The following is a 25,158-nucleotide window of genomic DNA, read 5'->3' as shown; positions in this document are numbered from 1 at the left end:
TATTTTTTATTATTCATCAAAATATCATTTTATGACTCAATCTTTAAATTATCCAGTATGTTGTGGTTACATCTAGCAGTTGTTTTTTTTTTTTGTTTCTTTTTAATCATTGAAACCTTTTTCTCAGCAAAAAAAGAATCCTTTTCATTTTGGGTGATGTTGCTCTCTGACATTAAATCCTTGGCAGGCTATTGGGTTCAAGCCTCTGTGTTGAGAATTTACATTCATCAGGCATTGCATTATGACCAATAACTGTAAATGCTTGAAAGCTGAAGCCACAATCCTGCCCCTCTGTTCAGTGAGGGTTTTTCTATTTTAACAAAATACCAATCACTTTACCAATGCCTGACCAAAGACTCAATAAATCCAGAAGAACATGCTATGGGTCTTTGATTTGCATCTGAATTGGAATATGCTCAGGAGAATAGACATTCACGCTGCTTAAATACATCAGCGCCTAAACTACTGGTTGCTCTGTGGCAGCAGATTGAATTGGCAAAGACTCTTGGATTTGTGTGAAAACTAAGCCAAAGTCCAGTTGCCTCAGTTAGAATAGAATAGAATATACTTTATTGTCCCCTTGGGGAAATTGTTCATGGACCCAAGTCCGCAGTGCCTATTATAAGCTGCCATTAGAAACAATAAATACATATTTATGGTTATACAAGCAGTTTGGTCCTAAAAGTTGATGTGATGATTACTGGACTGGAGAAAATCTGCAGTGCTCTTTATGTTTTGAGAATAAACCAAACAAGAAACAGTAGTGAACGAGGCCACATGCTTCTCCAAAGAGTTTAATCCAACAGTTACTGTAGCTCAGTTAGCTGGGGAAGCTCATTCTGGTCCTTCACAGTTAGTTTCATTTGTAGACCAATCAGGATAAACACAGCTTTTCCTGCATGCCTCAGGAATGGAGCGAAGAGCTTTGGTGTCTGTTAGATGTTCTGATCTAGAGAGGATCCACGTTGCACACCTTGGTGCCGGCGTTCTGTCAGATGAGCATACCCAGTCAGACCCGTATACCCGTAGTCAAAACCCGTTCATCCCTTTAGCTTATTCCTTTAGTTTATCCCTTTAGTTTTGTATGAAAAATACACTTCAAACTACCTCAACGGGTGTGTATCCATTAAGTCATGTACAAAAAAAATATATATAATTACTTACTTTTTGGTGTCTTTTGAAGCATATGGCGATCTGACCTTAAATTGTTTTTTTTGGTACATGACTAAAGGGATACCTGCATGTTGAGATAGTTTAAAGTGTAATTTTCAAACAAAACTAACGGTATAAATGCAAATCTGATGTCTTGCGCATTCATGTTGACTATAGCTATGCTGGTCTGACAGAACGCCGACACACCTTCAGAGGTTTAGTGGTGTTTGCAACAAAGCTCAGACAGAAACGCACATCATACACGTGGTCATAAAGTGATGCCACCTCCTTGTGTTAAGAGGAATTTATTTAGTTTATGGCAGAGCTGTTGCATCGTCAGGCTAACTGATGCACTGATGTCTCTTTCCTCTACAGTGACTCTTGTGAGGGAGCAGATTGAAGCCACAGTTGAAGAGGAAGTCAAAGGTAAGAGCTCGCCTCTATGGCCTTATTACAAACGATTACTGCGATCACACCAGAGAACACAATGAATGGAAAAAAAGGGACAGTTTAACCCGGTTCCTGACTTTTCTTTGCAAAAGTAGTCTGTTAGCAGCTAACTCTGATCCAAGCTGTGGTTCTGAGATGTTTCTTGACACGGAGAAGCCATGAAGGTCCTGATGAGAGAAACTGATGTGCAGATGCATGCTTGTTGATTGGATCAGAGTTGTCCTGCACCCACAGACTTGGGAACAAGATAAAAAGTTGAACTGTCCCTTTAAGAAGTATGTTATTTTCCACAGTTGCATGTCAGATTTCTGCGATTCAAAGGAAAAACTCCACCTGTTTCTTCTGTTTTGATGACATTCCATGGTTTCCTCCAGGAGAAGCACTGAAAGAACTTGCTTGTTCCAGTTTTTAAAGACTTTGCATCCTTAAACTCATTTCGGCATGAAGGTTCCCCTGATCCCAGAGAAAAAGGCACAGGATGTGTGTCTTTTAAAGCTCTTTTCAAAGACTTGAAATGCCCTTTAAAAGATATGGAGGTCTTCTGCATCTGGGACTGATACAGTCTTCCTGCAGAATCTGTCCTAGCCTGGCTTGCAGATAGTGGGATGTGATTCCTGTGGTTTGCTTCCAAAATAACACCAGTCAAACTATATTAGTTCGAATAAACGCCTTCTCACACAATTTTACGGCTTCATTTTCTTTTTAATTTCCTGAAATGAAAAATCGATATTGGAGAGCTTGAGCTTCATTCATAGCCTGTTAAAGATTAGAAAGGGCGTTTATTCTGCTGTCTGCAAGTCAGGTAAGGAACATTCTAGCAAAAGCGCAACCATCAGAAAGAACAACAAGCGAATGTTGGCCGACATGTTTTAACAATCATAAAATAATCTCTCTTGAAGAAATTTCCACAGACGAAGGATCAAAACTTCCTGCAGGTTTCTAATAAAAAGAATCAAGTCTTGCGTTTATTCGAACAAATATGGTGAGTGAAATTATTTTTTATGGCATTGTGACTCCCTGCATGCATTTAATATATTCCCATTAAAGATCATCCTATCCATCTCTCTTTACCCCCTGGGGCGCTTGCCGTTCTGACTGTCGTGTGCTTTTGTTTGCAGAAGTGTTGTATCACCAAAGGGAAGACGTACGCAGCATCAGTGAGCTCAGCGGCACCCGGCAGCTCCGCGGAGCCTTCTCCGACACTGAGGAGTTTCTCGATCATGGATTGGTGTCGGCTAACCGCTGCTCCAGCAGAACCTCGTCAATCAGCTCATGGACGGAGAACATTAAACCGTCCTTCACAAAGAAACTCAAGTTCCAGTCGGTCCTTGAAGGGGAACCGGTGGAGTTAAGGTGTAAACTGGTGGCTTGCCCTGTGCCGACTGTTCTTTGGTTTCATAACAACAGATCTATCCCCAAGGAGCGCAGACGTAGGATCTTTACAGACAGCAAGATGCACATGCACACCACAAGTCTTATTATTGATAGTATCAGGGAAAAAGATTCTGGCAGTTATAAGGTGATGGCCTTAAACTCAGAGGGTTCTGCTGAGTCCACAGCATCACTTTTGGTTTCGCTCAGGGAGGAGCAGTCTGCTAACTATCTAGGCTTTGTCCGGCGCTCAGCCAAGGCGCATGAGAGTGTGGACAACTTGGCAGAGCAGAGGAAGGAGAGGAAGTTTAGGGTTGATCTTAGATGTGTAGGATCTCCGTTTGACAAGATGTCCAAAGTCCACCAGGGTAGGTCCCGATCCAAGACTGCCCTGGTGCGCACCGTGTACTTTAGATCTAGTACAGGTTCTTTAGACAAACAATCAGAGAAGGAATCCAGACGTTTGGAGACTGCCTCTGAGCGTGCCCCATCCCCTCCCCCCATGTTTGACAGGTCGGAGCGATTTAATGATAGGTTCAGTGATATCTACTGCGACCGGCGCACTGGAGGTAGATTCAGCGATAAGTTTAGTGACAGGTGCAGTGACAGGTACAGTGACCGGTTCAGCGACACTGAAAGCCTCCACAATGAGGTGCGGGCAAAGCTTACAACCCTGCAGAAAGCGGTGAAACAGAAGAAGAGACTTTCTATTTCCACTATGTCCTCTTCTGAGTTTGAGGCGGAGTCGGTTGCTAGTGAGTCCAGCTATGCAGAGTATGTAGAGAGGTTGAGGTTAAAGCCTGCCTCTCTGCCTGATGTCCAGCATTTCAGCCGACCACGCGATGAGGGTGAGAAAGCCTCAGGCAGGCAACCCTCTCACCCTAGGACAAGACACTCATTTGAACCTCAGTCTAGAACCAGAGCCATTCAGATAATGAAAGGTGAGCTGGTCGGCATGACTTTACACCAGGAAGAGAGAAAATCAGTTGATAAAATCACAGAACAACTGGAGGACAAACCAGCCCTTGAGTCTCAAGCTGATACTGGAGTTCAGCTAATGGTAAGTAAATATCACAAAGTGGAAACTGAAAAGACAGAGGTTGGGGTGTCCCACAAAGATCTGGAACCCAGGATTTGTGTTAAAAAGGATGCTCCGCTCCTCAGTGGAAGTGAGGAAATATCTCAAATCCCAGAAAGCTCTGAAGGAGATGATTCTTATGAGAAGGAATCCCTGAGAGCCCAGTATGAGAAGAGCTTGGAAGCTGAGAGGAAAGAGTGTGAGGACAAACTCCTTGCTTTGCGGATTCGGAAATGGCAGCAAGGAAGCGTCATGTCAGAGCAGGAAATATTTCACCAAGAAGCTGATGTTCCCCTGCAAGCTGAAGTGGAGTACATGGAACCCACAGGATACTCTTACTCCCATCCGGATGTTCTGGAGGAAAAATCAACTGAGGGAGCTGAGACCACACCCTCTTCTTTCAATAAATCTCCCATGTTAAAGGCAAGTCCACTAGATCTTGAGGCCGCAACTCCAAAATCACCTAAAATAAAAGTCAGAGGACAGGAAGTAGAGAAGTCTCCTGCTTTTGATCCTGCTAAACCAAGAGCTAAACCAGAGGAGTCTCTGAGGGATCACTATGAAAAAAGCCTGGAAGCTGAGAGGGTAGAGTGCGAGGAAAAACTTCTGGCTCTACGAATTAGGAAATGGCAGCAGGGTGTGCGAATGTCAGAGGAAGAGACCTTTAACCCTGAAACCGATCTGCCTTTGCCAGCCGATACCCAATACATGAAGCCCCAGGACTGCATTTATACTCAGCAGGAGGTGGTGGAGAAAGGACCACCAGTTGATCCACTTCATTCTCACAATCCAAAGTCAAAACCGCACACAGTGGCAGTTAGAGCAGTAGAAGAAGAACAATCTGCTGTCCTACCTAAAGCCAGAGTGAAGACCCAAATAGAACAACAGGAACCAGAAGTTCTGATGATAGCACAGAAATCTCCCAAGATAAAAGGTAAAACAATGGAAGGGGAAGTTCAGTCACCTAGGGCAAGAGTCAGAATGGAGAAGAAGTTATATGAGAGGACTGGAGAACAACGAGAGCTCCAGCTTTCACAAGAGAACATCTCTGAACTAAAAAGTGAGAGTGAGAAGTTTGTCAGTGAAGAGGAGGCCCTTACTCAGAGGATCATGAAATGGCAGCAGGATGTTCTTCTGGAACAACAGCAGGCTGTGGAGGTAGAGTCAGATTGGGCAGAGCATTATCCTTCATTACAGGCTAAGATGACTTCTGAGGTTAAAAAAACCTTCCCAGAAACCTCTGCATTGCCAAAATTTCAGCAACCCCTGTTGGCCCACAACCAAAGGGTTTTTCCTGGACAAACAGCTGAGGAGAAGTTGCTGACTGGCTCATCCTCAACCGCTTTCGAAGACCAGAAGGGGAATATCTCTCAGTGGCCACCAGCTGAGGAGCTGCCGACAGAAGGCCGTGAGACCAGACTGCAGACAGACAGTGATTACTTTGTAAGTGAGGAAGAGGCAATGGCTCAGCGTATAAGAAAATGGCAAGAAGATGTTGTTGAGCAAGAAGAGGTGGCTGAGCTGGAGTCAGAGTGGGCTTTGGACAATCACTGTAAACAAACTGGCCCTGGGTTTGAGTCTAGTCTTCCTCCAGTGCACCATGAAATCCATCATGATTCAACACTTGCATTTCCAAATGCAAAACTTCCAGCTGCTCAACAAGCTGCAGAAAATGAGCAGTCCTTTGTCACACCGACTCCTCTCAAAGGCAGGACTTTATCTCTTAAGGTGGGTGCCCCTGTTGCCCCTGAAAAAGTAGTTTTACCTTATCAACCTTCAGTTCCATTAGATGATATGGGAGGAACAGCTGAGAGAACAATGAGCAGGGAGCACTATTCTGAGTCCAGCAACAGAGACAGCCACCAACGCTTCCAGACAGATGTAAGAGATGAGAGAGATTTAAAAGAGGAGATAGGAACCGCCGGAAAGAAGAGTGGATGGAGACAAGGTTTAGCAGGTGCACAAAAAGATGAAAGAGATGAAGATTCATTTAGACATAGAGGAAATGGAGAACAAAGATCTGCACAAGCTGCAAAAAAAAATGAGTTTAAACATACCGAGTATCAAAGGGTAAAACAAAGCAATACAGAATCTCCAGGCTCTCCCCCGATATTTGTAAAAGAAATACTTTCACTTAAAGTTAAAACTGGTGGGATGACTGAGTTTACTTGCCAGTTCCAAGGGGATCCTCTTCCTGATGTTAACTGGCTCAAAGATGGCAACCCAATTGCAGACAACCCAGATTATGATATCATTAGCAAATCCTACCACTCTAAGCTTACTGTATTTTATCCAACAACCGATCATGAGGGGAGATATGACTGCATCATAACCAACAAGCACGGAAAATCCATCTGCAGTGCTACTCTTGAGATTTCAGATAAGAAAGCATCCAAAAAGGTCCCCCAGGAAGTGGTAGTTACAGAGGAACTGGGGGTGCAGGAGACTCTCTTAGAGAAAGAAATTCAGACCTATATGGATACTGGAAAGGCAACACTGCAAGTTCCTCAAACTGTGGTCCATAAACGCCGATCGTCAGATGAATCATTCACCTCTTCGCCTGTAGAGATTCGGATTACAGCTGCAACTCCTCTCCCTGAAATGCCTGAAGAGAGTATTGAGGAACGATTTCAGGCTTTGCCGGAGAGAAATCCAGAGGTGACCAGTGATGATGGGGCTTCACAGACATTGAAACATAAATTTACCTTCTCATTTGATGTGGTGGGAGAAGCCCCTTGCATTGTGAGTGAACTAGAGAATGTGACTTGTTCCGAGGGCAGCACTGCAGTGTTGGAGTGCATTATCACTGGGGATCCTGTTCCTGAAGCCACCTGGTATTTTAATCATACTTGCCTTGATATCATGTCTGGTAAATATCAAGCTGAAGTAGATAATGAAGTGTACAGACTTCACATTCATGCTTTTAGATGCGTAGATGCTGGAATGTACAGATGTCTGGCTAAAAATAAGCTTGGGGAGGTCACTAGCATCTGCCATGTGTCAAGTCAACTCCACAAACCTGTGCTGTTTTCAGAGCAAGGAGAAGCTGTGGAGGGAGAAGGCATCACTTTATCTGGAAGAGTAAACAAGTTCACTGGAGAATTAACTGAGAGTATCAAGAAACCTGCCACTGTAAACATGTCTGCCATTTCTTTTACTGAGGATAAACCTCTAATTTCACATCCTCCATCGGATATGGGTGTCAAAGCCCCAAAGTCCAGATTTGCTCCTTCTAAAGAGCCCCCAACTCTGTCAGGCTGTGGTCTTCACGGTTCTGCTGCCATCATTAAAGTTTCAAAGATCAAACAAGCTTTTGAATCTGACTCACCAGTTGCTCTAATTACACCTCCATCTCCTGAGGAGCAGAGAAAAGAAACACAGTTTCCAGAGGAGTTTATACCTGCTGTGGCCATTTCTGCAGACCAACAACAGGAAGACATTGCCCTCAGACTGGACAATGCACCAGCAGAACCTCCTTCAGTAAATCCTTATGCTCCTGAAGTAACTGAACCTGTAGTGTTGGAGACTTTCCAGGCCTCCGGGGATGAACAAGAAACCAATGTATTGGAAAGTCATGATGCTCTGAAACACTTTGTAGAAGAGGCACAGGAGTCTCAAACGCTGTTCAGGCCAAAGCCAGAGAAACCTGTTTGTCTCGAAGACCATATTCAGACTGGTAAGGTTGAGATGATCAGAGAACAGACCAAGGAACAGTTTGACAGAACTAGCAGCTTCATTCCTTTCAAGTCCGAGAAGGTTCCTACAACCAAACGTTTGGTTAGAGCTCCTGCAGTGGAAGGTGTGGCACCAAAAGCAATTTTTGGACATTTTGAAACTGAGAAACAGTTTATGACTCAAGATATGGATTTCAATTTGTCTCTTGGACTTGATGCAGCTATAGTTGAAGAGTCATTGGTTGAAGGTGGAACTCTCAAGGATGGGTTTGAAAAGAGATCCATTTCAGAGGAGATAAATGAGAGTATAGCCATTGGTGAAAGGTTTATGTCAATCCCAGAGCCATCCATGGACAGTGGCATATATGTCAGTATGCCAGACTCAAGGACTGACGCAGAAGAACAAACTGGAGATAAAGCCAGGCTTGAAAAAAAAGCAAAATATGCTGCGGATGTAAACCCCATACGCCCAAAAAATATCCGAAACCAGGACATAGACAATCCAGTAAAACCACCTGCTTCTCAACTGGAAGAGGAAGGAGCTGCTCCAGAAGGCGCCTGGGCAGCTGAGGCTGAGGGAGGAGCAGTAGAACCTGGCCCCATGGAGGAGGAGGAGGTCACGTTTGGGGCTGTGTACGAGTACTACAACCCTCCAACTGACTGGGGTAGGCCTCTAACCCCCGAATCTGAGATGTCTATAGAGATTGGTAGTACTGTGAGCGAAGAGATAGCTGAGATTCCTGAAAGGTTTTACACTCCCGGCTCTTCTACTGAGGTTTCACAACCAATTGCAGAGTCCCTTCACACTCTCAAATCACCACCGTCCTTCCACACTCCCAGCTCCGATGTACCTAGTGGATTTATGACACCTGATGAGTTTCCCTTCTCTACAGTACAGCATAAGAGACCCTCAACAGCAGGTTCCACTGAGAAGTTCTTCTCACCAGTTCAGTTCCTCGACTCTCCTGCTGATGAGGGTGTTAAAACTGATACAAATGGAGGAAGTTTGGATGAAAATAGATTTCTTTCTCAGGGAAAAGGGTCGTTAGGAATGGCCACCCTTCAGGAAAAAGTGCAGGGAATCCCTCCAGCTTTTCTCAAGCCTCTAATTAAGAAAAGAGTGTTTGAAAATGAAACACTGACATTTTACGCTGAGGTTTTTGGCCTGCCTTCCCCTGAGGTGAAGTGGTTCTTCAACAAAACCCAACTGGTGGCAGACGAGAGGGTTAGAATGGACAGAGATTGTGATAACATTACGTTAGTCATTAATAATGTTACCAAAGCTGACCAGGGAGAATATATCTGTGAGGCTGTGAATTATGTTGGGGAAGCGAGAAGTGTTGCTCTAGTTGTGGTTGTGTCACAGGAGGTAAGGTTCATGCCAGCACCTCCTGCTGTCACGCATCAGCATGTGATGGAGTTTGATGTAGAGGAGAACGACTCCTCCCGTTCTCCATCGCCTCAGGAGATTCTGCTAGAGGTAGAACTGGATGAAAATGAGGTCAAGGAGTTTGAGAAGCAAGTTAAGATCATCACCATTCCTGAGTACACTGAAGACAACAAGAGCATGATTATATCGCTGGACGTGTTACCCAGTATTTATGAGGAGGGCACTGTAGATTTTGTCACTCAGGAGCATGATGACTTGAAAATAGCTTTTGAGGTCACAGAGATGCCTCCAAGGTTCATCAATCCAATCTGTGACATGGAAACCCCGGAGGGTACCACTGTTATGTTTGAGTGCTCTCTAATGGGAATCCCATCTCCTATTGTGTCCTGGTTCAGAGGGGACAAAAAAATCCCACACAATACAAAGAAATACCTGCACTCCTCTGATGGAGATAACCACTTCCTGAAAATCTGTAAGGTAACGACACAGGACAGTGGAGTTTATACCTGCAGGGCGATAAACCTTGTTGGGGAGACACTGTGTCGAGCCTCACTGGTGGTAATAAGTGTGAAAGCCTTTTCAGGGAAGACCAGAGGCAGGGAGCTGACTGCTGTGTCTTTAGGAAGCGCTAAAGTCCAACCCCAGAAGTTTGATCTGATGGTTGGCAACACGTCGTTTGATGGTGAACAGGTGTCTGAAATTGAACTTGAGTTTGAGTTTGAGCAAGAGGGCGATGAGTCGCAACGGGCAGTGAGGTTGGTGGCTAACACTGATCACCAAACCAGTGAACAAGGGCAGAAATATGTTAGTGTCAACTTTGATGTGTTTGCTGAACCGGCAAAGGATGAAAAGATCGAGTTCAAAGGGAAGTCTTCTGATATGTGCAGCTTTCAATTCCAGGTGACTGAGGTTCCTCCCAAATGCATCATCCCATTGACTAACGTCACTGCAGCTGTAGGGACGCCTGTCATTCTCCAGTGTTTGGTGAGCGGCAAACCAAACCCCACAGCTCAGTGGTACAAAGACGGAGAGCTGGTCACTGACAGTAGATGCATAATCCAGGAAAAAAGCGCTGGTCATTTTAATCTGCTCATTACCAATGTGACCCAGAGTGATGCTGGGGAGTACAAGTGCTTAATCCAAAACTCTGCTGGCTGCACTGAAACAGCAGCTCTGCTGAAGATTTTCTAGAGGTTAAGGCTTAGTCACACAAAGATAAACCAAAAAAGGCAACTTTGAATTGTCTCTTTTACAAGGTTTTCCCCTTTAACTGCTTACCTGTCAACCACAGAGACACACAAACTAAGCAGTGATTCGTTCACACACAACCCTCATAGCTGTGAGGCTGCAGTGCTAACTAGCTGCTGGCAAATTGATTTCACATATGCTTCGGAACTGGTTTAAAAGCAACGATGAGACATGCACCAGAGTTTCTGCTGTCCTGCTCTGTGTTTCTGTTTGTCAGAATGTTAGTCTGACTTGTCATTTAAAACCTGATTAGTTTTAGTCCTGGTTTAAGTTGATAACACACAGAGCTTTACTGTTTGAATGTTTTAGTTATGCTGTTTACTTGACCTTTGCAACTGTCCATGTAAGGAAAATGACAAGTGCAATATTTAGTCACAAATGTTAAACTAAAGTTTAGTGTTATTGGTGGAAAAACATGTTTGCACTGATGATACAGCAAAAATAAAAATAAGCCTTTATGAAGATACTGAGAGATTTATTATATTTATATTGTATGTTCTTGTTCTTACAGTGATTACAACAGATATTTGTTTGTCATTATTTATCAATTTATTTTATTATTTTTTATTAGAAACCTAATTTGGGACAAGATGAACCATTTTGCATTTTGGTTTTCAGACAGCTTAATATATGAATGAGTTTCTTAAGATATAATTTATTATCAGCTTTAATTTTAATGATCTATTCATTTTCTAAAGTTCAGTAACATTAAAATGAGAGTTTATTAAAAAAAAATCTTATCTGAAATACATTTCAAAAACCTTTCAAATGTTCTGTATTACTGACTTAAACCATTTATTTTGGCGATGTTGTTCGGATGCCTCATGATCTGGATGTATTTTAGCTTTTTCAGCAAAACAATAAATCTGGTTGAAAATTAAGAGAAAGAGAAGCGATTTTAAAAAAGGACAACACTGTGAAACTTTTTTAAGAAACGAAGGTTTGAATGTTTTGTATATATATGTACTGTTAGGAGTGTGTGAGTGCTCTATAACATAAGAGGAAAAAAAAACAATGAGAAAAATGTAGTTTTAACATAAACATTTGTGGCTTATCTGTACAGTTTAGTTTGTCTGAGTTTATACAATAAAATGTTTCATGATGTAAAATTTGAGTGTGAATATGATTTGTTTAAAAAAAAACTTTAAACCAAGATAAAACTTGTTTTTAAAAAGTGGGATTTTATTCTTACTTTTGGGTCAAATATCATCATCTTTTTCTTTCACATGTATTTAGGATTGTAAACCATGATAATTGTATGAGTAATATAAAACTAGTAAAAGATTGCTAATTATACAGCTGAAGGACACAGAGAATGGATGTCATTTAAAATGCTTAATGTAATAACCAAGAAAAACAAAAGGAGTGAATGTAAAGTCTACAGCTATGATTAAATTAGCGTAAAATGACAAGATGAAAAGAACATTTTAACTTTTTAATACATAATTTTCAACAAAAAAAAAATGGATAACCATTACTTTTTGCAGCTTATATTATGTTTGATAGGGTGCCTTAATCCATAAAAACGTGAGAGAATAACACACTATATAAGTATATGCATTTATAGTATAAATACACAGTATATAAACAAAACGAGTTTTAGAAAAATGTCATGTCTAAAAATATATAATTTTCACCTATCAAACAGAATAAGCAGACATTGTAACAAAATTTTTCATACCGTTGTGCGAGCTAAATGAAAAATTTAGTCCGTTATATAGAAAAGATTTAACTGATGAACAACAGTGTTGAAGGCAGTTAAAAAGAAAACAGATGCACATGGTATAGAACTGTAGCCTGGCCAGCCAGACTAACTTACACATGGTCCAAATCATCCTCCTACTGTGATACTACTGTGATATTGTCCGGTCTAAAACAGATCAGACCAATCACAGTGTGGGAAGCGAGGCCATAGTAAGTGCTTTTTTGTAACCATAACAGTCAAGACTGCAGCTTCAATGGAGCGATGTGTTATTGATGCCCTTCATTATGTCCTGAAGGAGCTAAAAAATGTTAACAACTGTTTGCTGTAAGGGGATTTCTTTATAACAAAAGCAGTTTTTTTTCATCACATCAGTTATCTGATGCGTATAACCTGTTTCTGCTGACTCTTTTAGTCACACCTTTAAAATCTGATCTTTTCCAGATTGATATGCTGGCCAGGCTAAGAAAAATGTCCAAAAAAACTTTTGCAATTGAAATTGTACCCAATTGTAAATTCCAAAATGGTTTGCAAAATCTATTTCAATGATCTAATGTAGAATATATCACAGGATTGTCTTTTTCAATCCATTTGAGTCCACCATATACTTTCTGTTAATTAACTACACCTACGTTTCCAATAAAGTGTTGAATCCTCATGGAAAGAGTTTTCTTTTTGTTGTTGTAATTGCTTGCACTAATTTGTTTATTATAGGTTTAATTTGTGGCCATTGTTTTCAGTGTTGCTTAATATTTCCCGACAGAGAGTTCTAGCACCACCATCACCACTGTGGAAGAACGAGAGGAAACCTTCTACACTGGTGTCCAGTTACCACAGAAATCTAAAACACTTGAACTCAAGCCAGAGCCAAAACGTTACTCTTCCACTTTAGAGAAAAAGAAAGAAAAGCCAGTTTTCCTCAGCCAGCTGTCTCCAGCAGCCATAGCCTCAGGGGAAACTGCTAGGCTTACTGTTAAGGTGTCCGGCTTTCCAAAGCCTATTGTTCAATGGTCTCACAATGGTAGGGTGATAAAGAGTTCCTCAGTTTACAGAATGGTAGAGGAGAAGGAGGAATACACCTTAGTGATCACCAAAGTTACTTCAGAGTATGAGGGTGAGTATTCTTGCACTGCTACCAACAGGTTTGGGCAGACAACATGCACAACATACCTAGAAGTGAAAAAGCCTGATATCAGCCAGGCAGAGAGGTGGGTGGAGAAGATGTTTAAGGTCACAGGTCAACCACCTACTTTTATTGTTCAGATCCAACCCGTGAGGTGTTCAGAGGGAGGGGAGGTGTATTTTAATTACAAAGCCACAGGAGACCCGGTTCCTGATGTGAAATGGTTCAAAGGGGCTTTCCAAATCCAGCCCAGTAGAAACTGTATAATGGTAGCCAACCCAGACGGATCCGGCCTGCTTAATATCAAGACTGCCAAACAAGAAGACAGTGGCTTATACACATGCAAAGCCTCCAACCAGTTTGGTGAGGCGACTTGCGGAGCTGAGCTGGTTGTGTTTAAGGAGTCGACCTCAGTTCCTCCCAAAGACGAGCAGCTGACCATAGTACAGAAGAAAGCCTCTAAAGTGTCAGTATCAGAACAGGCAACGGAGTCTCGTCTGTACCAGGTCAGTCTGCCTGGCCAGGACAGAACCCGGTCAGATCAGATGGTTTACACCATTGGCACCGAAGACAGGAAGATAATTCCAAGTGAGCAGGTGAGCTCGCTTGGAGAGGTTAATATTTCTGCTGCAACTATCCATCGTGAGATGTTGACACAACAGGCTGCTGTGCTTCAGACTCATGAGGTAGAGGAGCGTGTCTCTCTGGTTTCCACTCACCCTCCTCAATCATCAGCTGTTCCAGGGAAACAGCTTCACATGGCAGCATTTACATCCTCTGTGGAGGAAAGTCAGGGTCTCACAGAGCAGCACTGTGACCGCCTTCAAAGCCCTGAGGTCATTGAGCTGCAGCTAGCAAGAGAAAAACAGTCAAAATTAATGTCTGCTGTGGCGGAGGAACTCACCCCTCTTTCTACTGTCAGCACAGAGCCTCTTCATGATAGGCAGCCTGCGAAAGTCAAAGCAAGTTCCGAGCCCAAGCAGCTGGTCAGCGGATATCAGGTGGAGTCACAGCTTTCTATCATGAGAGAGCAGTCTGAGGATATCCCTGGACAACAACAAGAGAAAGGCTACAGGGTTAAGGAAGGTGACAAGATTTTATATTCAGCCCAGTCTGCAGAGAAACAGCCACTCGAAGAAGGCCACACAGCTGAGCTAGCAACTGCAGATACTGCTGTAGAATCCACCAGTAAGAAAGAACCGAGCCGACCGATTTTAGCCTCAGTAAGTGAGTCTAAACAGACCTTTTCCAAGGAGACAGAGTTCTCCTTGCAGATGCCTGCTGAAGAGGCAGCCCAGTTCTCTAAGGATAAGATACTGAAGGCGGCGTTAAATGCAGAAGAAAGGCAAGTACTGCAGGCTGACCCCACGCAAGAGCTGCCATGCATGGAGAGCACTGTGACTATTCAGTCAAAGGTAGAAAGTGGAAAGGTGCTGCACCTGCAGGTCATCACAGACCAGGACCTCCTTCCATCTGAGAAGAGTTTCAGCTGTGAAAAACCTGAAACTGAACAGGCAGAAACCAGGACGAGTCCCACTTTGCTGCACACTGTCAGTCAGGATGAGCAGAGAACAGTTATTTGTGAAGACTCATCAGAGTTTGAGGCCAAGGCCACTTCAACAACCATTGAACCCCAAAAAGAGGCTCCAACTCTGTTGCATCTTCAGTCAACCCAACCTGTAGAGGTGCTGCCCAAAGAGAATCTTCTCACAGCTGAAAAGCCTGATCAACAGGTGGCAACTCAAAAGCAAGAAAAATCAAGAAGCCATGCAGCCATTTCAGAAGAAAGGAGGGAGTTGACAGCAAATTACATTGCTGAGCTAGATTTGCCAGTCAGTGGAGTTCAGTCTAAATGTCGAACTGAACCCAAGCCTCATAATATCCTCCAGGTTTCCTACCAGCCCATGCAACTTCCAAAGGAAACCCCCATTACTGTTGACTTTAAGCACCAGAGAGCTTTAGTGCAGAAGGAAGATCGCTGGAATGTGATGAACGTCACCAATGTAGCAGACAGTCAGGTCTTAGAAGAGGGTCATGCAGAAAATCTGTCAGGTGTAGACACATTCAAGTGTCAGACAACTGTAGAGCCCAAAATGCCCACTGAACCAGTCCAAATTGAGGAGAAGGAGATCTCCACCGAGAGCAGCATTTCTCTGGAGGCAGCAGAACAGGACTTTGCTGTTCAGATCCAGGAGGGTCAGTCCATTAGGCAATCAATTGTGATGGATGAGAAGCAAGTATTGACAGGGGAGCACTCTCGAGAAATCTGCAAGTCTGAGTCAACAAAAGTTGTAGTTAGCACACAGCCAAAAATGTCATTGATGGTATCAGAATCTAAAGAGAGCACAATTCTCCCCAAAGAGATGACGTTTTTGATTCAGTTGCCTAAACCATCCAGTCTGAACATACAGCGACAACTTAGAGAGGCTCTCCAGTCTGCTGTGGCCAGTGACCAGCCTGTCTTGCTGGCTGATGTTGTTGGAAGGTTCCAGGCTGTGGAAGTTCAGGAGGTCAAAGTTCAGCGAGAACCCAAACGCTCTATGTTTACATATCTGATTACAACAACAGGTGCCCCTGTAGAGATCACACTAGCTTTTGAAGGGGAATACCCACAGACAGCTGATCTTAGGACCGAACTTCAAGCAGCGTTCCACTCTATAGTCTACCAGGAGGCCCATGTTCTTACCTCAGAGCGCCCGGGCACCATGCAGCTGGACAAACCTCAAAAGGCTCAGGTTACCTCAGCCAGGTCGAAGCAAATGCTTTCTACAATGGTAGAGACTGTGCATGTGACAGAGGGCACAGTAGATATAACAGCTGTGAAATCTCAGGCTGCTGCACTTAAGCTTGAATCTAAGGTCATAGATCAATGTGCTACAGCAGAGAGACTGGTTGCAGTGCAAGAATCCAAAACAGAAAAGTCTGTTTCATCCAAGACTAAAATAACCACAGAAGCTCAGATGGCCTTTGAACAGTCAGTTAAAGTTGCAAAGAAAGAGGTAAAATCTGTAATGGTAGAATATAAAGAAAAAGATGAAGGGGTTGCTTTTGTCCCTACTGCTCTCCCTCCTTCCCTCACCTCTACTGAACAAATAGGTGTCAGCATCCAGCAGGAGCACAGGGAGGAAATCTTCAAAGAAGAGTTTACAGTATCCAGACCAGAGCAGAGAGAATACCCTGAAATTGTCATGTCCCTAGAGGACTTGTCCATAGAAGAAAATAGCGAAGTCACTTTTAGCACAACCATTAAACATGCAGTGAAGGTAACTTGGTTTTTCAATGGCCAATTGGTGAAATCTGGCAAAGAGTTCAAGTGTGTACAAGACCATGACACATACTCACTGATTATCAACAAAGTTGTCAAGGAGAGACATCAAGGCGAATATGTTTGTGAGGCTGAGAATGAAGCCGGCAGGACAACAACGTCTTCAAGACTCACTGTGGTCCCAAGAGGTTTGCTAACAGGAGAATTATTTGTACCATTCATCCATTCACCCATCCATTTCCTCTGAGATCAACTACTAATTCACAAGTTTATTCATTTCAAGCCTCTGTCAACATTCAAGCACTTTGTATCTGTCACTTTGGTTTTTCTCTCCATTTCATAGCTCGGCATGAGCACTGTTCACAGGGCACTGGATTCTACTAACTCACCTTCTGTTCTGTTTGTTTCATATCTCTCTTGATTAGTATGTCCAAAAGACCAGAGTCACCATAGTTTTGCAAAGGTCACCATAAGGTCCTGTGGTCTATTACCACATTGCAATATTGGTCAAGCATCTGGTCTTTTGGACACTCTCAAAGCCTTTTTAGAATCACTTTGGCATGCAGCATCAACGGGGTCTGAATCTTTGTTCTGTCACAGTCCTAGGTTCATTCTTGCCACATTGCCAGTCTTTCTGCATGTTAGAGGGCTTCAACTTGCCATTCCAACACTTTCAAGTTTTTTTTCCCTCCTCCTTTTAGCTGGAACCATAGCCCCATTAGAACCATCTGGGGTTAATGTTCTTGCTCTTCTTCCTCACAGTCATTTTTGAGTTGCCTTCCACCATTGCTGTACATTTCACCTTTCACGTTCCTTATCTGTCCATTTCTTTTACATACAATGATAGGTGGAGATAACATAACTAACATCTACTTTTAACTCTTTTCATTTGCCACAGTGCCACCAGTTTTCAGGCAGAAAATCAACCCTGTTGAGATCAACGTTGGGGGTCAAGCAAAGTTTGACTGTGAGACCGAGGATGCTCCGAACGTGACCTTTAAATGGTACAAAGCTGGTATAGAAATAAGACAGAGTGAGAAGTACCGGATCATCAGCAGCCATACAGGCTCTTCCCTGGAGCTCCTGAATCCTGTGAAGGCTGACAGTGGTGAATACTCCTGCAAAGCTTCAAACCAGCACGGCCTTGACAGCTGCACCGCCTCTCTCATCGTAACTGGTAATGTCCCAGTGGGAACTTCCTTTTTTCCAAGTGGCTGTGCATGTATGTGTTGGAGACAGAGAGAGAGAATTATATTTATGTTCTGTTTTAATGTTACTCGTCAACACTGAAAGATGGTGCTTGTTTGATTCCTGCAGTGGTTTTAAATTGTCTTCTCTGTGAAACACACATCCCTCAACATGTTAGAAAGTTTTGTTTGTTTCTGATGTGTCTTGCAACTGAGTTAAGCGTTGTGTCTGTCCTACCTGCTTTCTGTAGAGATGTATCCACCAGTATTTGTTTCAAAACCAGAGCCAATGACCCTATTTGTGGGAAAACAAGCCGTTCTTCAATGCTCACTTACTGGATCGTCACCAATGGAGGTTGTCTGGCACAAGGACAACTTAGCCATAATGTCTGAAGGGAATTATGTGATAAAAAGTGAAAGGAACAAATATTCTCTTCAGATTAAAAGTCTTGAGTTGGCTGATAAGGGGGTGTACCTCTGCAAGGCCTCCAACAGCGTTGGCACAGCTACTTTTACCACAGAGCTTACGGTTATAGGTAAGCCCATCTTTGTTAGGACCTTTCAGCCAACGTCTGTTGCTGTCAATGACCCGCTGAGGCTGGAGTGCCAGGTGGATGAGGACACAGCTGTGACTGTCACCTGGACAAGGGATGGCAAAAAAGTCCACTTGAGCATGGACTGTAAACTGTCCTTTGAGGATAAGGTGGCCATTCTAGAGATCCCCAAGTCCAAACTGAAGGACTCTGGGATATATGTTTGCACAGCCACAAATGAGGCTGGGAGCTCCTCCTGTGAGGCTGTGGTTACTGTACAAGGTAAGAAACTGCAGGTGAAAAATCTCTGGTGGTTGTTTGCACTCCCCTCCAGCTGTTTCTAATGTGTTGCTGTGTTGTCCTTTGTTTTGTATTTTTTAATGCTGATGCTTTTCTGTCTGCTTTGTTAATGTGTATAAAGTCTATGTGTCTCTAAACACTCTTTCAGAGCCTCCTGCTTTTGTCAAGAAAATGGAACCTAAGATTACCTGGAAGCAGGGTGCAGCTGCACGTTTACAGTGCAGTATTAAAGGATCGCCTGAACTTCACATCCACTGGTTCTGGAACGACATAGAGCTTAGTGATGGAGAGAAATATAAAATCACCTTTAAAAATGGAGTTACATGCTTGGAAATAATGAACCTCCAGGTGACAGACAGTGGGGGTTACACATGTGAGGTGTCAAACAATGCCGGTAGTGAGAGCTGCAGTGCTCTGGTTGCTGTTAAAGGTTTGTCCCTCGATAGGCTTCTGAGATTGTTTGTTTTCAGCTCTGGAATCCTTGGTTTTAACTAAATACACCAAAATCTTTTGACATTCAGAGCCTCCGTTCATTAGAAAAGACCTGCAGACTGTAGAAGCTGTGAAAGGTGAAGCCGCTCACCTGGAGTGTGAGATTGGAGGAACAGCTCCCTTTGAAATCAGTTGGATAAAAAATAAGAAGCCAATAACAGTTGATCAGAAATATAAAATCATTTCCCAAGACTCTCTTTCAAGGCTGGAGATCCAGACCTTTGAAAGTGCAGACATTGGTGATTACCAGTGTGTCATATCCAATGATGTTGGGAAGGTAACCACCAAGGCCTCAGCTAAGCTGAAAGGTTGGTGAACACTTTACAGGCCGAACAACAGTGCTGCAACTTAGAGTCTGCTTTTAACTTTTAACATGTTTTTGTAGAGCCGCCATCTTTCTCTAAAAGAGTTGAAAGTGTTACAGCAGTGTTGGGAAATGCAGTCAAGCTACAAGGAACCATAAAGGGATCAGCTCCCATTACTGTTAAATGGCTGAAAAACTCTGAAATACTCAGAGACGATGATCCAAACATTAAGATGGTTTTTGAAAATGGCATCGCAAGCCTTTCTTTAACAGCAGTGGCGATTGGTCATGCCGGAAAGTATTCATGCCAGGCAGAAAATGATGCCGGGCAGCAGAAATGTGAAGCTACCCTGATTGTGCAAGGTCAGAAGAAATCTTAAATGCAAATGTTTCACAGGTTGTAAAAAAGTCTTTCCCTTGATAACCACTAAATCTGTTTCCAACACCAGAACCGGCTAGAGTTGTAGAACCTGCAGAGTCCATTAGTGTGACTGCAGGCGAATCAGCCACGTTTGAGTGTACAGTCTGTGGAAGCCCAGAGCTGAAAGTCAAGTGGTTCAAAGATGGGAAGGAGATGATCAGTGGGAGAAAATATAAGATGACTGTGAAGGACAACGTAGCCGTCATGAAGATTTTGACAGCGGAGAAAGGAGACACTTCGGACTACAGGATGGAAGTGTCCAATAAAGTCGGGAAAGACCAGTGCACATTCTCAGTCACCGTATTAGGTTTGCTTGCCTTTTCACAAATAATAAGAAAAAAAAACAGGTTTTTGCATAATGTTTGGGGCTATCCATTATTTAAATTCTCCTTCTGCTTGTCAGTGTGAAACTTTAAACAGTTTAAGATTTCTCAAACCAAATACTTTCTGCTTCACCTTCCTCTCTGGTCTACCTGTACAAGTTTTGGGGGTTTTTTTCTAGCAAAAAATGTAGGCAGTTGATTTTAAATGGTTAAAAAAACCTTTTATGAATTAGTGTGGGAAATTTTAGAAACTTTGATATAGAATCACAATTCTAATGTTGAAAAACCAGCTCTCTGATCAATAACCAACAAAAAAAGAAAAGTTTTTTCCAAGTCTTTTTCACTTTATCCTGACTTTGTTTCACTTAAACCTAAAACAGCAAGAAAATTCCTTCTTCCTGTCCACCTCCAGTTTACGGCATGCCAACTTTCTGTCATTCCCCACTTTGGAGCAAGCCTCTTTCCTGTCCTCTTCCACTTTGGAGCAAGCCTCTTTCCTGTCCTCTTCCACTTTGGAGTTAGCCTCTTTCCTGTTGCTGATGAAGGTTCTCAGTCATCCAGGTCATAGTCATTCCGTAAAAATTCAAAAAATATCCACTGGACTTGGTTTTCAAGATTTGAAGACGTTTCGCCACCTCTCCAGGAAGCTTTCTCAATTCAAATGTCTGGATCCCCAGTGAGTTTGAGTCTTATATAGACAAAGCCTTGTATCGCTTGGAAACATGCAAATGATAACCGATGAATGGGTCGTTTAGTCCCATCGTTAGCCTGTAATATCTGAACCTGTCTATGATTCTAGGGGTTGTTAAAGGGGGGATTGCCATTAAGGGGGGGATTGTCTCCTGTAATACCTGAAACCTGTCTATGATGGTTAAGGGTTGGTCGTTAAGGAGGTATTGTTCACCGGCTGGAGTGGGTAGGTCCCTCGTTCCTCTGTGATCCTCTCCTGTTCTCTTCCAATTTGGATCATGCCTTCTTCCTGTCATTCTCCACTGTGGATCATGCCTACTTCCTGTCATTGTCCACTTTGGAGCATGCCTACTTCCTGTCCACTTCCACTGTGGATCATGCCTACTTCCTGTCATTGTCCACTTTGGATCATGCCTGCTTCCTGTCATTCTCCACTTTGGATCATGCCTACTTCCTGTCATTCTCCACTTTGGATCATGCCTACTTCCTGTGCACTTCCACTGTGAATCATGCCTACTTCCTGTCATTGTCCACTTTGGATCATGCCTACTTCCTATGCACTTCCACTGTGGATCATGCCTACTACCTGTCATTGTCCACTTTGGATCATGCCTACTTCCTGTCCACTTCCACTGTGGATCATGCCTACTTCCTGTCATTGTCCACTTTGGATCATGCCTACTTCCTGTCATTGTCCACTTTGGAGTATGCCTACTTCCTGTCATTGTCCACTTTGGAGCATGCCAAATTCCTGTCCACTTCCACTGTGGATCATGCCTACTTCCTGTCATTGTCCACTTTGGATCATGCCTACTTCCTGTCCACTTCCACTGTGGATCACGCCTACTTCCTGTCATTGTCCACTGTGGATCATGCCTACTTCCTGTCATTGTCCACTTTGGATCATGCCTACTTCCTGTCCACTTCCACTGTGGATCACGCCTACTTCCTGTCATTGTCCACTTTGGATCATGCCTACTTCCTGTCATTGTCCACTTTGGAGCATGCCTACTTCCTGTCCACTTCCACTGTGGATCATGCCTACTTCCTGTCCACTTCCACTTTGGAGCATGCCTACTTCCTGTCCACTTCCACTGTGGATCATGCCTACTTCCTGTCCACTTCCACTGTGGATCATGCCTACTTCCTGTCCACTTCCACTTTGGAGCATGCCAACTTCCTGTCCACTTCCACTGTGGATCATGCCTACTTCCTGTCATTGTCCACTTTGGATCATGCCTACCTCCTGTCCACTTCCACTGTGGATCATGCCTACTTCCTGTCATTGTCCACTTTGGAGCATGCCTACTTCCTGTCCACTTCCACTGTGGATCATGCCTACTTCCTGTCCACTTCCACTTTGGAGCATGCCAACTTCCTGTCCACTTCCACTGTGGATCATGCCTACTTCCTGTCATTGTCCACTTTGGATCATGCCTTCCTCCTGTCCACTTCCACTGTGGATCATGCCTACTTCCTGTCATTGTACACTTTGGATCATGCCTACTTCCTGTCATTGTCCACTTTGGAGCATGCCAACTTCCTGTCCACTTCCACTGTGAATCATGCCTACTTCCTGTCATTGTCCACTTTGGATCATGCCTACTTCCTGTGCACTTCCACTGTGGATCATGCCTACTACCTGTCATTGTCCACTTTGGATCATGCCTACTTCCTGTCCACTTCCACTGTGGATCATGCCTACTTCCTGTCATTGTCCACTTTGGATCATGCCTACTTCCTGTCATTGTCCACTTTGGATCATGCCTACTTCCTGTCATTGTCCACTTTGGAGCATGCCAACTTCCTGTCCACTTCCACTGTGAATCATGCCTACTTCCTGTCGTTGTCCACTTTGGAGCATGCCTACTTCCTGTCCACTTCCACTGTGGATCATGCCTACTTCCTGTCATTGTCCACTTTGGATCATGCCTACTTCCTGTCATTGTCCACTTTGGAGCATGCCTACTTCCTGTCATTCTCCACTTTGGATCATGCCTACTTCCTGTCATTCTCCACTTTGGATCATGCCTACTTCCTGTGCACTTCCACTGTGAATCATGCCTACTTCCTGTCATTGTCCACTTTGGATCATGCCTACTTCCTGTGCACTTCCACTGTGGATCATGCCTACTACCTGTCATTGTCCACTTTGGATCATGCCTACTTCCTGTCCACTTCCACTGTGGATCATTCCTACTTCCTGTCATTGTCCACTTTGGATCATGCCTACTTCCTGTCATTGTCCACTTTGGAGCATGCCAACTTCCTGTCCACTTCCACTGTGAATCATGCCTACTTCCTGTCGTTGTCCACTTTGGAGCATGCCTACTTCCTGTCCACTTCCACTGTGGATCATGCCTACTTCCTGTCATTCTCCACTTTGGATCATGCCTACTTCCTGTCTTCCTGGAGAATGTGGGGAGGTGTAACTATAGGTTACATTTTTTGTCAGCATAAGTAGTGATTTCTCTTTGTGATTGATTAGGTGACCACATCAGTCCTTTTTTATGCTGAATCACTGAGTTAATTTAATAGAAGGAAAGCATGTTTTCCGGCATAAAACAGTGATATGGCTGAACAATCACAAAAATCTGCCAAAACAATTCTCCAAAAATTTTATGGTAGAAATGAAATGTCTGTAAATTGCTTCAAGTCTAGAAAGTGTAGATTAAGTGTGTCTGAAATGTTTTAAGTATTTTAAACGGGCAAGCAGAGGAGGAACGCAAAGAAAGTGGGTCTAAATTTTCCAAGGATGATGAAAATAAAAATTGGTTTAAGATAATCTGCAAATTAAGCCGTATGAATACAAACATTCAAAGACACTGAGGAGACTTTTGTTAGTAAATGAAGTTCTCCTGATTTTAGCTTAGCAGCTCTTTACAGAAACAACACAAAACAATGTCAACAAAAAATATGTTTTTTCCAGATCGGATAATGCCTCCGACTTTCACTAAGTCCTTAAAAAGAGTTGATGGCAACATTGGTAATGACGTATCGATGGACTGCAAGGTGTCTGGGTCCCAGCCGATGACCATTGTTTGGTTCAAAGATGACCAGCAAATAGAGCCAGGGGCCAAATTTCAACCCGAGTTCAAAGAAAGCTCTGCTACACTGAGAGTCAGTCGGCTGGAAAAGGCTGACTCTGGAGTTTACAAATGCCGAGCCACCAACTCAGCCGGCTTTAAAGAGACTAGTGGCACACTCTACGTCAAAGGTTATGAGTCATTCTCTCAATTTGCTTTTACTTTTGATGTGTGATGTTTGAGGGACTTATGTCGGCACCTTTTTTGTTGCTGGGCTCCAGAGCCCCCAGTGTTCACAGAGAAACCAGACAACCAGGATGTTATACCAGGAGCCAAGGTTTCCTTTAGAGCGGCCTTCACTGGAACTGCTCCTTTGGCTGTGAAATGGTTCAAAGAGGAGAAGGAGGTTGTAACTGGAGGAATTTATTTCATAAAGAAAGACGCTTCTTCCAGCTCTCTGGAACTGCATTCAGTGAAGCCCACTGATTCTTCTAAATATACTTGCCAAGTGTCCAACGATGCTGGGAAAGTGGATTGTTCTGCAGTCCTCTTCGTGAAAGGTGTCCGTCCTTAACACACATGTAGTAAAAACCCTGGTATTTATGTAACGCTAACATGTCGTCTGTCCCGTCATAAATTCTAACCTCTTCTTTCAGAACCTCCCGTGTTTGTACGGAAGCTTGATGCAACCAAGCTGGTTACCAGTGGTGACTCCACCAGGTTGGAGTGCAGAGTGTCAGGTAGCCCTGTCATCAGTTTCAAATGGTTCAAGGATGAGATGGAGATCGGCTCTGGTCCTAAATACATGATCAGTGAGACTGATATAGAGGCAACTCTTGAAATATTAAACTGTGCAGTTGAGGACAGTGGAGATTATGTCTGTGTGGCGTCAAGTGAAGCAGGCAGTGACCGCTGCAGCAGTACAGTTTCTGTCAAAGGTTGGTATATTTACAGGAGGCACTCCTGAATTTCTATAGTTATGTCCTTTTAGTAAAATATAGTCTATTTATAAAGTCTACGGGAAATATTTACAGAAAACCTTTGCTAATGACTGTCCAGTCTTCACCTCACTGATATACACCAATGCTGTCTTCCAGAACCACCAGTGTTTGTTCGTAGCTTGGAGCCTAAAAATGTGGTGAAAGGTTCTGAGATGGTACTGGAGGGCCAAGTCTCTGGTTCTGCTCCATTCACTGTGGCATTTTATAAAAACTCTAAAGCGATCAGAAACGACAAAAGACACAGAATCAAAGTTAAAGACGATCTGGTGGCCCTGCAGGTGCAGTTGGTTGAGGCGGGAGATGTTGGTTTGTACCAGTGCATAGTTGAGAATGAAGTGGGGAAATCAACCTGTGAATGTAAAGTGACACTCAAAGGTTGGTCTGATGAAGCTGTGTTTTATCCTTAAAGTTAAAAACTTTATCAGTTG

At 43.3% G+C, this 25,158-nt stretch overlaps 1 protein-coding gene across 1 annotated transcript in view; it reads left to right on the top strand.

Annotated features, from left to right (window-relative positions):
• Positions 1 to 25,158, top strand: part of LOC119777371 (titin-like) — a 214,274-nt gene that overhangs the window by 38,150 nt on the left and 150,966 nt on the right. The window contains exons 37-48 of the mRNA XM_038276228.1: positions 1,528 to 1,578; positions 12,829 to 16,641; positions 17,352 to 17,630; positions 17,892 to 18,455; positions 18,622 to 18,903; positions 18,995 to 19,273; positions 19,351 to 19,632; positions 19,719 to 19,997; positions 23,633 to 23,920; positions 24,011 to 24,289; positions 24,386 to 24,667; positions 24,827 to 25,105. Coding sequence (XP_038132156.1) covers positions 1,528 to 1,578; positions 12,829 to 16,641; positions 17,352 to 17,630; positions 17,892 to 18,455; positions 18,622 to 18,903; positions 18,995 to 19,273; positions 19,351 to 19,632; positions 19,719 to 19,997; positions 23,633 to 23,920; positions 24,011 to 24,289; positions 24,386 to 24,667; positions 24,827 to 25,105 — 6,957 coding nt within the window. The remainder of the gene's footprint in view (positions 1 to 1,527; positions 1,579 to 12,828; positions 16,642 to 17,351; positions 17,631 to 17,891; positions 18,456 to 18,621; positions 18,904 to 18,994; positions 19,274 to 19,350; positions 19,633 to 19,718; positions 19,998 to 23,632; positions 23,921 to 24,010; positions 24,290 to 24,385; positions 24,668 to 24,826; positions 25,106 to 25,158) is intronic.

Source organism: Cyprinodon tularosa, unplaced genomic scaffold, assembly GCF_016077235.1.
Source record: "Cyprinodon tularosa strain WSP-4 unplaced genomic scaffold, ASM1607723v1 ctg123, whole genome shotgun sequence".
In the NCBI taxonomy this organism is placed as follows: domain Eukaryota; kingdom Metazoa; phylum Chordata; class Actinopteri; order Cyprinodontiformes; family Cyprinodontidae; genus Cyprinodon; species Cyprinodon tularosa.
This window is presented reverse-complemented; position numbering and strand designations above follow the sequence as displayed.